Genomic DNA, 12,078 nt, shown 5'->3' with positions numbered 1-12,078 from the left:
GGAGCATGAGGAGGGGGTGGGCTCCCCAGGCCAGCGAGGGGCCCGACGCACTGCCTACACCCGTCCGCAGGGCCCTGCGACCAGCCCCACTACTGGCAGGACAAGGGCACAAGAAGGCAGAGTCGGAGCCCGACAACCTCCCAGAAACTGATCAGCCAGGCCTGTCCTCCCACCCTAGGGATGAGAAAACGGAGGCCCAGGCAAGGGCGAAGGGCACCAGGGGGCATCAGGACCAGCCCCCCCAACTCACACATGAGAAAACTGAGCCCTGGGGCTGCTGCCCAACATAAAGGCAGAGGAAGGACCAGAACCCAAGGCTCCCCAAAGCTGGTCCGCTCCCTGCAGTGGGCGTGGCTTCCTTTGAGCCTTCCCCTGACCCCCACCCAGCGAGAGGAGAGGGGGCCACCCCAGGTCCACGGCCAGGGCTGGCCCCTCTTCCTGATCCACGGTGGGGACACCCCTCCTCGATCTCCTTGGCATGACGGAGCCTCGGCAGATCACTCCACCCTCCGGGCCTCGGTTTCCTCACTCGGTTAAACATCAGCTAATAGCAGCTCACGTTACAAAGCACTAACTGTCAGACTCGGGTCAAAGCACTTCGAGCTCCGTCTCGCTGAAGCCTCACAGCAACCTCGCATTATAATCCCATTTTAAAGACAAGAAAACTGAGGCACAGAGAGATTAAAGTCTCATACTCAAGGGGGGAAGCGGTAGAGTAAGTAGCGATCTCTCTCCCTCAGGGAGATGGTGGGAAGGAGACAGAACAGAAAAGCATGGACAGCTCACACAAGGGACTCACTGTCCCCCATCTCGTGAAGGCTGGACTGGGGCACACTGGGGAACTGGAAATTGGAGATGCAACAGCTGGCCCTGAGGAGGGTCACCTGCCCTGACACCCCCATCACAGCTCCCACCAGCTTAAGAGGCAAACTATTATATATAGGATGGATAAACAATAAGGTCCTACTGTATAGCACAAGGAACTAGATTCAATATCCTGTGATAAACCATAAAGAAAAGAATATGAAAAAGAATGTATATATATGTATAACTGAATCACTTTGCTGTACAGTGGAAATTAACCCAGTATTATAAAATCAACTATACTACAATAAAATTTTACAAAGTTCCCGCTCGCTCAGGCGTGGGGTCCTGTCTCCCTGTGACCCCCCACTTCACCCCCAGGAGCAAGAATGCTGAACCACCAGCTCCAGCTCTGCCATTACTGCACTGGGTGAGCCTGGACAGCCCTCCCTCTCGAGAGGTCTCAGCATCTTCCCGGAGTGTGTTCCATGAAAAACATGGTCCAGGGGGTCCTCTGTCAAAACAGGGTTGTGTAGTCCAAAGAGTTTGGGAAACACTGCACATCAGCCTTTGCTCTTGAAGATAAGCAATGCATATATTAATGCATTAAAGGCTCTGAGAAGTCCTGCAGGTGAGGAATCCGTTTTACTTTAAACATGGTGCACGCCAAATGTCCTTGACCATGAAACTGTTTCTTTGTGGGAAAATTATTATTTTGACAAGACCTGGCCCTGCTGACCTCTCAGCCCCATCTCCTGCCACCCGCCCTCCCTCCCTTCCCCAGCTACACTGGCCTTGTTTCTTCAAACACAAGCTCATTCCCACCTCATGGCCTCTGCATTTGCCATTTCCTTGGCCTAGATCTGGGCTGTGCAACAGGGTAGCCACCAGCCACACGTGGCTATTTAAGTTCAAATTAATTAAAATTAAATGAAACAAAACTTTCACTTCCTCTGCCATGCCAGCCACGTTTCAAGTGCCCTGCGGCCACACGTGGCGAGTGGCTATACTATTGGACAGCACAGATATAGCCCATGTCCATTACTGCAGAAAGTTCTAGCGGACAGTGCGGGTGCCCATGACAGCCCATCCTCCGGACTTTTGCGAAGCTGGTTTCTTTCCATTGCTCAGGTTTCAGCTCAAATGTTCCCTCCCTGAAGAGGTCTCCCACCCCACCAGCCACCCTAAGTCACAGTCCCACCACGCCCAGCCCTTGAGGGTCCCTGCCTGTCACCTCTTTGCCCTCCTTTAATTATCCACAGCCCTTCTCACTCCCTGACATCATTTATCTAGTTGTTTACTGTCTGCCTCCCGCTGTTGGAATAGAGGTTCGTAACGGCTGGGTCTCTGGGTCTCATCATCTTTTGCATCCCCAGTGTCCAAAAAGTACCTGTGAACATACTTAATAATTTACTTGCTGAATGATGGATGGATGAATGGAAGAAAAACTGCACACTCTGAGGCATACATGCTCTGTATAAGTGCTAGAGCAGGGGCTCCACCCTGAAGGAGTTCTCTGCGTTTGCAGGGCCGCCCCACCTCTGGGGGCATCACCTCCGCCTCCTTCTCTTGCATGGCGGCCAGGGCAGGGAGGGGTCCCTAGGGCTGTAGGGCAGGGCATGGGGAGAAGGGCCCTTACCTCCGGCCAGGCGCGGGAAGGTGTGGAACCGGTCCAGGTTCTGGGCCACCTGCTTCCACAGGTGTTTGAAGGTGCTAAAACCAGAGGACAGGGCAGTGACTAGGGAGCCGGGCTCAGGCACCTGAGAGGGTGAGAGGCCTGGGGGGTAGGGAGCAGGCCCTAGCAGAGGAAGAGGCTGGAAAGCCCAGGGAGGAGCGCTAGGGGCAGCAGCCCCACAGGAGGCGGGCAGGGGTCACAGTGGTGGTGGTGGTGGTGATGGGGATGGGGATGGGGAACCGAGTAGGTGGGAGCAGCTGGAAATGGACTGCATTCTGGGCTTACAAGGAGGGAGCAAGGGGAGGCCTGGCGGCAAGATAGTGCAGAGAAGGGCCAGGCTTTGAGGCCAGGGGATGCCGGGTTTGAGTCCTGACTCAGGCATACACGGTTGTGTGATCTTGCGACCATCGCTTAACCTCTGTGAGCCTCAAATTCCGTGCCACGTCTGGGAACTGGAAAGAACAATTCCACCTGGCAGGGCTGTTTTGTGATGGCTCTAATGTGAGTCAAGCGCTTGGGACAGTGCTGGCTATGCTATGGGTGCCTGATGGGGACAGGCACCACCATGGTCTGCGAGGGGCACCACGAGCTCACGCCCAGGCTCCAGAGAACCAAAGAGGTCTCGGGAGAGGCAGCTCAGACCCCTACCTCCTCCCTGGGCTCCAAGTGTGACCAACCTCAGCACCACAAAACAATAAAAATGCTAATCACCAGGGAGCTGGCGACACAGTAGCTAATACTAATTTATGACTTTCCTACCTTTAAGCCCGCTGCTCATCAGAGCATGGCAAATGGGGGCCAGGCCCGCTCCACCCGCTAATAGGCAGAGACCCATGGGGCCCGTGGCTGGCAGAGCGGGCCTTTTGGAAAACAGCCCTCCTCAGCAATTCTAACGCTGCCACCGCCACCCGGCAAACCTTAGCAGGGGTTGTTGTTGCAAGGGAGCCTGAGGCCAGGCAGAGAGGGCGAGAAGCCACCGCAGGTATCCCTAGGATACCTGGAAGGCCTGGAGTGCAGACCCCAACATCTCCACCCAGATGGCCCATGGGGACCTCAAACTCAAAGTGACCACCATGTGATTCATCTTCTTCCCTAGGCTCCCAGGTGCCCAGCCATCTGGGTTGCCCACCTTGGTGAACGATGCCCACCTCCTGCCCCGAGCCTGGATGTTCCCACTGAACACCCCCAACCTTGACCCCACAGACAGGTGATCGAGTCTCCCTGATACTTCCTCACTTGAATCAGCCCACCTCACCCCGTTCCCACGACTCCACCCGGGTTTAGGCGCCCACCATCCCTCCCCGGACGTGGACGCCTCCTAACCTGCCTCCTGCTTCTACCCACCGGAGACCTGTGCTCAGAGTAGCCAGAGCGATCATCTAGATCAGAGGCTGCACACGCAGGGGCCCGGAGGGGCCGGACAGAGAATGAGCGAGGCCGTCCAGGTAGGCAGAGGCCCAGGGCCTGTCACGACGGGGGGAACCAGAGACCTCCCACCCGCCTCCAGCCAGTGGTGCCACATGGAAATGCAGGCCCAGTGGGACCAGGTTCTTAAGAGAGGCCCAGTATTTGGATTTTTACATGAAACTGTCCCAATGGTACAAGGTTGGTCCATCCCTATTAGGAGACAAAGAACACAGAGCCACTTGCCAGGGCAAACTGGAGAGCTACGGTCTGCAATCCCTGTTTGAAACAAAAGAAGTCTGATTAAGCCACGCCCCCTGCATGTAACTTTCCGTGGCTGCCATCATCTTCAGGATAAAGTCCAGACACTTTAGCAGGCTCATGGGGCCTTATAGTCACAAGACTAAATCCCCCAAGAGGTAGGCCCTTGCCCACTCCACGTGTTCACTGCCCAGTCTTAGCACCGGCAGAGCCTGGTACACATGAGGGCTCGATCAACACCAGCTGAGTGAGTGAGTGAGTGAATGAGCAGTTGTGATCGAACCATATCCTGCCCCCACCCTCTGACCCTCGGCCCCCAGCTCCACACTCCAGCCCCACGGGACCACGTCCACAGCCCAGAGTCCAACAGCTTCAGCCTTATGCCTCTGCATATGCTGTTCCCCCTCCTAGAACGCTCTCCTCCACCTCTGCCTGGCCTACTCGTCTGCTTAGATGCCACCTCCTCCAGGAAGCCTTCCTGACTCTCCTCCTCCAGTTTATCCCAAGCTCCCTTGTGCCCTTTCCAGGGATGGTAGTGGCATCGAAATCCATATCACTAAACAACTGTAGGCCGCTTCCAGCCTGTCACACTCCTTCCTGTCCATTAACTAGTTTGGCCTTCACGATTACTCTGCAAGGTAAAAATCATGACTACTGTCATACAGGTGAAGAAACAGTCTCAGGGAGGTGAAGTGGCTCACCCAGGGCCACACAGCACCTGACCTCTGGGCTCACAGCCCCAGCTCCCGGACAGAGGTCACGAGGTCTGGTAAGCGTCCCCAGGCCACCCTGCCCACCGCACCTCGGGGACTTACGGCACGCTGCCTGTGAAGTTGATGCCACACAGGCGCTCCGAGCTGGCGACAGTGTCCCCAAACGTGGGCCCGTCAGCTGGCACAAACTGGATGATGTTGGGGGGCAGACCGGCCTCCCGGAGGATGCGGTAGACGGCATGGCTGGCCAGCATGGCAGTGTCACTGGGCTTCCACAGGACCACATTGCCCTGCCCGGGAGGCACAGTGATGACTCATGAGGTCAGGGGCCGCCAGCCCCTACTCCCACCCTACCCTGAAGCATGGTCATCCCTCACCTGGAGCCACCAGGACCCCATGCAGGCCAGGATATCCCCTACCCAGCCCCATTCCTACAGGTGCCCAGGTGCTGCACACCAGGCCCTTAGAAGCCCTTGTCAGTGAGCTCACACCCTGCCTGTCTGCTCCCACACTCTGGTTACGAAAGCCTCCCTTCCTCCGGAAGCCTGTGCCCACTGGTCCTGCCAGCACCCCTTGGGCAGGTCTGTTCTGGGTGTTTCCAACTCGGTGGGTGCTCACGGGGCGAGGCTGGGCAAGTGCTCACAGGGCTCTGTCTGCACGTGTCCTGGACGAGGGCACGTGGGTGCCGGGTGTGTGTGCGCCTGTCTGAGTGCAGATGCACAAGGATGGCCCTGTGCACGAGCACCCTTCCCGATCACCCAGCTGCCCGGCAGCTGTCAGCCCTCCTCCTGCTGTGCCCCGAGCCACCCAGGACCTCCGCGGGTAGGGCTGCATCTCCCCCATCGATTGGGAGCCGATGGCCACCTTCACCCTGATAACGACAGTGGAGCCCACCAACTTCGAGACCACCTGCCCAGAGACAGACCAAGCCCAGATCCGTACCCGTCCCGTCATTTGCTAGCCTTGCAACCTTGACAAATTAGTCGCCAGGCACAGAGCAGGCACTCAAAGGTGGGCTGTAAGTATCATCATTAGTAGCTGCCCCTGTATAACGCTAAGCCCGCGCCGGGCCAGACCTGCCTGGCGTTAGATGCGTCACAAGCGTGGCCTCCTTTGCTCCTCATGACCCTGTAATGTAAGCTTTTCTTTTACTTCCACTTTGTAGGTGAGGAAACTGCCTCAGACGAGGGCGGGGCTTGCCTGGGGTCACCCAGACAGAGTGGGGCAAAGCTGGGACCCAGACCAGTCTCTGACCCCCAAGTCTTTTCCACAGTCCCCAGCTCCCTCCACTTTCTGTGCTTCTCCCCGCGACGAGGGCTGGGACCCCAGGGGCTCTGACGTGGCCTCCTGTCTGTTGACAGGGGAGTGATGACCCGTTCCCGCCACGCCCGCCTGCTGCCCACAGCTCACCATCAAGGCCGGCGCCCCCGCCAGGTTGCCGCCAATCGCAGTGAAGTTAAAGGGGGAGATGGCTGCCACGAAGCCCTGGGGAGGGAGGAGGTGGTGAGGCCAAGCCCAGGGCTTCCAGCAGCCCCCAACCCCCGCTCCACCACCTGGGGGTACCTCCAGCCCCCGGTACACCACGCTGTTGGTGCTGGGCGGCACACTGATGGGCTGCTCCCCCTCCAGCTCCACGGCAAACTTGGCGTTGAATCGGAAGAAGTCAATGAGTTCGGCCGCGGCATCGATCTCTGCTTGGATCACCGTCTTCCCCTGTGAGGCGGGAGGGCCGGGGGGTCAGTGGTGGAGGACGTGCCTCCCAATAGCCCTCTTCTGACACTGGACCCTGAGCCCATGGTGACACTGGGTTGCAGGTGCATTTGGGCCAAGAACCAGGAGACCTGAGGACTGTAAACATTTCCTTAGACTGTCTGTTCCTCCTGACGGCGAACGTGAGCCGTGAGGAAAGGACTCTGGGCAGCAAGAATCGGGCTTTCTCGGGTCGGGCGGCCCCTCCTTGGGTCACTGGCAGCTGCTAACCCTGCTCAGGACGCACAGCAGGGGAAGCTGAGCTAAGACACACTGCCTCCTGCTCTGTGTGGCCACCATGCTTCCTACAAGCTCCTGAGTCTTAAGTCAAATAAAGAGGCACCTTCACCTGGTCTTGGAGTGTGTGCGCCTCTTTCTGCCCAGGTGTGCCTCACCTGGGACACTCTGGAGCCCGACACCCACCCCAGGGGCTCTGCTGAATCAGGAGACACTTAACCGGGTGTGGAGCTGTCATACCAGCTCCGTGCAGCAGAGGGCGTTCTCACTACGTGATGGCGAACCGGAAGAGCGCTGGGGTCACCCAAACCCCCTAAGGCGAAATTAACCCTCTCTCAACTGCTAATGCCACTCCCTGGCTCAACAGGCATTCAACTCAAAAAACATCTATCAGGCACTTCTGTGACTCCAGGAAGACACGGTGCAAGACGCAGTAAGACAGAGAACACTAGCATGTGATTACAATGTCCAAAAAACTTGTAAAGGGGAAACAAACACAAAGTAAGTCATTACACCCCAATGGAATCTGAGCTATAACCGACAGAGGAACAGCATGTTGGGGAAGGGGGGCGGGCACAGAGGTAGGACAGATCGTTATGAACTAAGAAGGTTCTAGAAGCCTCACAGAGGAGGCGCTATCTGGGCTAGACCTTGACAGTTAAGAGTTCATGAGGCAGAGAAGACAGGGAGCATTGCAGGCAGGGGACCCGGGGCAGAGGCAGGAGATGGGATGCTTGAGGTGTCCAGGAGCCTTGCTAGGTCCAGGCTGGTGACATCATGGGCGGGATGGCCTGGCAGGAACGGGCAGAGCGGCTGGTGAGCTGGACAGAGGTGGGAATGGAAGGGCTCTGGGGGCTGGCTCAGGACTTGGGACGTGACCCTCAGCCAGAGAGAGAGATCTCAGTGGTTCATAAGGCTAGAGTGACCTGCTGGAGGTGTCACAGAAACCGCTCTGAGGGCTGCAGAGGTCTGATGGAGCCTGGAGGACCGCGTAGGGCAACTGTCAGTCCAGGCAAAGCACGACAAGGGCCTGGCCCAGGGCGGGGACAGAAGTGGATGAGAGGGGCCGTTTCCAGAGTAGGACACGCAAAGCGTAGTTCAATCCACCTTGTCTACAAAGTATATAGGTCTGTCCCCTCTCCGAGGCCTGGTCCGTCAAGGACACCTCCTGGGCTCCTGCACGCAGAGCAGGTCTGGACACCCAGAAGTCACTCAGCTGATGCCTGCTGAATTGGATGGGGTACGACTGCCTCCCCTACATCCCCGGTTGTGCCAGTGGGCATCTCACCTGTCCCACCATGGTCTTGGCCAGGACCTCTGCCCTGCGCGGCCCGCTGAGCATATCTGCTGCCTTTAGGAAGACCTGGGCCCGGTCTGCAACAGGCTTCAGGTCCCACTCTTTCCTGGCGGCCAAGGCGGCCTCGATGGCTCTGTGAAGCAGGGCCTGATGAAGAGGGAAAGGTTGGGGGCTTCCTCCTGCAGCAGGAAGGGTCCCAGAGGAGCGAGGGAGGGAGGAGAGATCTGGAGGTCACTCTTCACCCAGGGAAGACCCCTGGCTCCCTCGGCCCTCAGCCCCCTCCCCCTACAGCGGCAGACGCCATGTCCCATGGCCAGCTGGGCTGCCCCAGGCTCCGAGCCTGCCCTGCTACAGTCTGGAGGAGTCCGAGGGGCCTGCCAGGTAGGGCAACATGCCAAGGACTTGCTCCATTCTCTCTCGTGGTCTCATCAGGGCCTCCTCTTACTCCTGGGCCCTGGTGCTCCTGAACCCGCTGTCCAGAGCCTCCAGCCCTTGAGGTCCGGGCCTGACCTTGCCCTTGCCAGGCCAGAACTGCAGCCAGAGACAGACACCTGCCGCTGGCATCCCAGCTGCCAACTGCCCTCATCACCACGTGACACCTTGACCCCGTGGCCTCTCGCTGGCCCTCCCTGATGCCAATTCTCTGCCTGGCTTCCCGTCCACGATGCCTCCAATTTCCCTGACTCAGCCTTCCAGCACCCCCTCCCCCTCCCTAAATCAGGGTAGCCTCCAAGGGGCATGTGCGGGGATGTCCCAGCCCTGGCCAAGGCAGCTCTCATCAGGCGCAAGTTAACCCCGGCACGCCTGGCCCAGTCAAAGACACGTGCCCGGGGACGCCCTCAGTGCCAGCCGCCCCCCGGACACCCCCACCCTCCATGGCTCGAGAGGGGAGCAGTGACTGACCTCTACCCCCATGGCAGCAACTAACCGGACAAGACAGGGTAGCACCCCAACCCCAAAGTCGCCAGGGACTCACCTTGTCTGCATAGCAGAACTTGGCCACCTTGTGTCCATGGTTAAAGGGCTGAAAGAAGAGAGAAGAGTGAGGTCGCTGTCCGGGAGGGAGGTGCCAGGGCAGGTGGGGATGGAGCCGGGCTCAGAGCTGGCATTCCAGGCCACTTGCTCTCTGCCCTCCAATCCCCATGATGCCTTCTCCAATCGCCCAGGTCCATGCTGACCTCTCCACCTTGAGAGTGGGCACCTGCTGTTTGATGAGCTCTGGAAGGTTCACGGTGCAGGAGAAAGGTATGAACAGAACAGTCTTTGAGGGAAAGCATGGACGTTTGGGTCAGACATAGGTTCGAATCCCGGCTCTGCCCCCTACTAGCTGTGCAGCTTTCTGTAAGCTGACTTTCCTTCTCCAAGTCTCCCCATCAGGGAAAGCACGGAGAGGAGGACCAAATGGGGTCACAGGTGAAAAGTCCTCCAACATAGCTCCTGCCCTTACACCTGGGTCTGGCGTGAGGCTCGGTGGTGGGCTGTCACCACGGGAGGCCCTAGGCGATGCACTGCGTTGTGAAACACTCAGGATTTCTGCCACCCCCCCAAGGCCCTAAAGGAACAGAGCAACTGCTTCTCGAGCCCCGTGCTTGGGACCCAGATTAACTCGTCTAAAAGGGATGAAACCCCAACAGACGTTTACAAACAACCCGGCAGTGCTGAATGTCAGCCTGGGCAACAAGGCGGGGGAAACACCACTTCTTTCCCGAGCTATTTTTTACACCATAATTATCAGCACTTTCACCACCTATAAGTCTTCCAATGGACTGTTTAGGGCCTTCCAGTCTAATAAGGCAGCCGCTAGTCACACATGCCTACTGGAACTTCAACTCACGTGGCACAAGCCAGGTTTCATGTGCTCAATAACCACGTGGGGCCGGTGGCTGCCGAAGAGGACAGAGCAGATTCAGAACATTTCCACCGTCATCTCAGAACGTTCTACTGGGCAGCACTGGTCTCTGGTCTGAGTGCAAAGTGGCCTCCCCGGCATGGTCACCTGTATCCTGTCTATACCTGAGATTGGCCTGTGAGCCTCAGGGGCCGAGAAGCTGGGGACCCGGGCCCTTCTATTCAGCACATCCAATCCCAGTGGACTGCGGACACCCCAAGTCAGCAATACATCCCGGTAACAGAGCTCCTGCCCTCACGCCGCCACGGCCCCAAATGCCAGGGCTCCAAGGATGACACGTGGCCAGGTCAGTGAGGTGGTCTGGGAAACGAAAACCGGAAGTGCCCACCAGGGCGTTATCAAAATCCCAGTGTCTGGAAAAATACTCAGGTGCTGCAGTGGCCATGGAGGCCGGCGGAGCTGCAGGTGAGGTCGGGCTCTGGGCAGTTACAGAGACCAGGTGAGCGAGGCCGTGGGAGCCGCTCTGGGCTGACACCTGGCACACACCCATGCAGACCTGCAGGGCCTGCAGACCCCAGGCTGTGCTGACACTCCAGGTGTGGGCCCTCTGGTTGCTGATCCAGCTGCAGGGGCTCTAGGATGCCTCTGTGGGTGACCCCTGCCCCAGGCCATCTTCGGAACCGTCAGAGTAGGGGCCCTGGGCCCGCCCCCTTAACCCTGAACATGCTGCTCAGAGCTCCATCTGGACAGATGTGTGCTCAGCCCATTTGCAAAAGGGCCAGCCCTTCACTCCCCTAAATCAGAGACCTGTGAGTTTCCTGATCCGTCCAAAGCACATGCCAGTTCCTGGCTTCATAAACTCCAAGCAGGTGGGTTTCTTAGGCCAACGTCATCATGGGGCTTGGAGCCCAGCTTCCCACCCTAGCCCACCGTTAGCCCCTAAACCGCCTTGTGGAGAAATCCATCAGGAATAACGGAAGATGCTGTGTGGACCCCTCAGGATCTTTCCTGCCTGTGGACAGGACTCAGTGATATCACAAAACCCCACATGGCACCTGCGTGAGAACTGGGGTGGGTTAGCAGAAAGTCTCTTGACAAGGTAGTGAACAACTTCCAGTGGTTAAAAACAGTTCTGCCTCTCACTTCTTTTTAATTAGCTCTTTTTTTTTTTTTTTTTGCGGTATGCGGGCCTCTCACTGCTGTGGCCTCTCCCGTTGAGGAGCACAGGCTCCGGACGCGCAGGCTCAGCGGCCATGGCTCACAGGCCCAGCCGCTCCGCGGCATGTGGGATCTTCCCGGACCGGGGCACGAACCCGTGTCCCCTGCATCGGCAGGCGGGCTCTCAACCACTGCGCCACCAGGGAAGCCCTTAACTAGCTCTTTTTTACATGAACTAGCTGCAGGCCCCTGGTTAAGGAACACTGATAGTTACTGTCAAAGCTAACATTAGTCAGTTTCCCACATGCAAAGGCACCAAGTGTTTGACACGGATTAATCCGTTGAACCCTGACGACATCCCTCCGTGGCATGATTGTTACCCCATTTTACATATGAGAAAGCTGAGGCACAGAGAGGTCAAACAGCTCCAAGATACATAACCAGCAAGTGGGCAGAAAGGGGCCTCCTCACGGTGACTAGGGTGGGATGCAGCTGGGTCTTAGGAAGATCCGAGAGGCCCAGCCTGAAAACCCTGAGGCTTCTCCTTTGCCTCTGCTCCTCTGAGAGTTGGGGTCCTGCATCTTTCAACAGACCCGCTTCCTTAGTTTCTCTCATCCTCTGTGGGGAGGTGTTCAATGCCCTCCCCACAGCTCCCAGCCCTGCAAAGAAAGATGCTTGTGGCTGGTTCCAAGTTTCCAGGGCAGGTAATTCCAACTGGCCCAGCTGGGGTCAGGTGCCCATCCCTGGACCCAGCATCCCTCAGGTAGCAGCACCACACGATTTCAAAGGTTGCCCTGGCTCACCGCATGGGGGCAGGCGAGGAGCTCATCAATTTGAGCAGACACGGCCCCCCCAGACGCCCACTGCGCCTCTCTACCTCGCATGGAACCCTCAGTGCTTTGTTCCAAGCTGTTCCCACGGCTTCGTACAC

General features: G+C 57.8%; 1 protein-coding gene across 1 annotated transcript in view; it reads right to left on the bottom strand.

Moving 5' to 3' along the window:
- ALDH4A1 (aldehyde dehydrogenase 4 family member A1) overlaps positions 1-12,078 on the bottom strand; it is a 32,538-nt gene that overhangs the window by 5,749 nt on the left and 14,711 nt on the right. The window contains exons 4-9 of the mRNA XM_060141267.1: positions 9,117-9,164; positions 8,132-8,287; positions 6,421-6,570; positions 6,268-6,342; positions 4,960-5,147; positions 2,444-2,517 (exon numbers count right to left, since the gene is read on the bottom strand). Coding sequence (XP_059997250.1) covers positions 2,444-2,517; positions 4,960-5,147; positions 6,268-6,342; positions 6,421-6,570; positions 8,132-8,287; positions 9,117-9,164 — 691 coding nt within the window. The remainder of the gene's footprint in view (positions 1-2,443; positions 2,518-4,959; positions 5,148-6,267; positions 6,343-6,420; positions 6,571-8,131; positions 8,288-9,116; positions 9,165-12,078) is intronic.

Source organism: Lagenorhynchus albirostris, chromosome 2 (assembly GCF_949774975.1).
Source record: "Lagenorhynchus albirostris chromosome 2, mLagAlb1.1, whole genome shotgun sequence".
Lineage (NCBI taxonomy): Eukaryota > Metazoa > Chordata > Mammalia > Artiodactyla > Delphinidae > Lagenorhynchus > Lagenorhynchus albirostris.
This window is presented reverse-complemented; position numbering and strand designations above follow the sequence as displayed.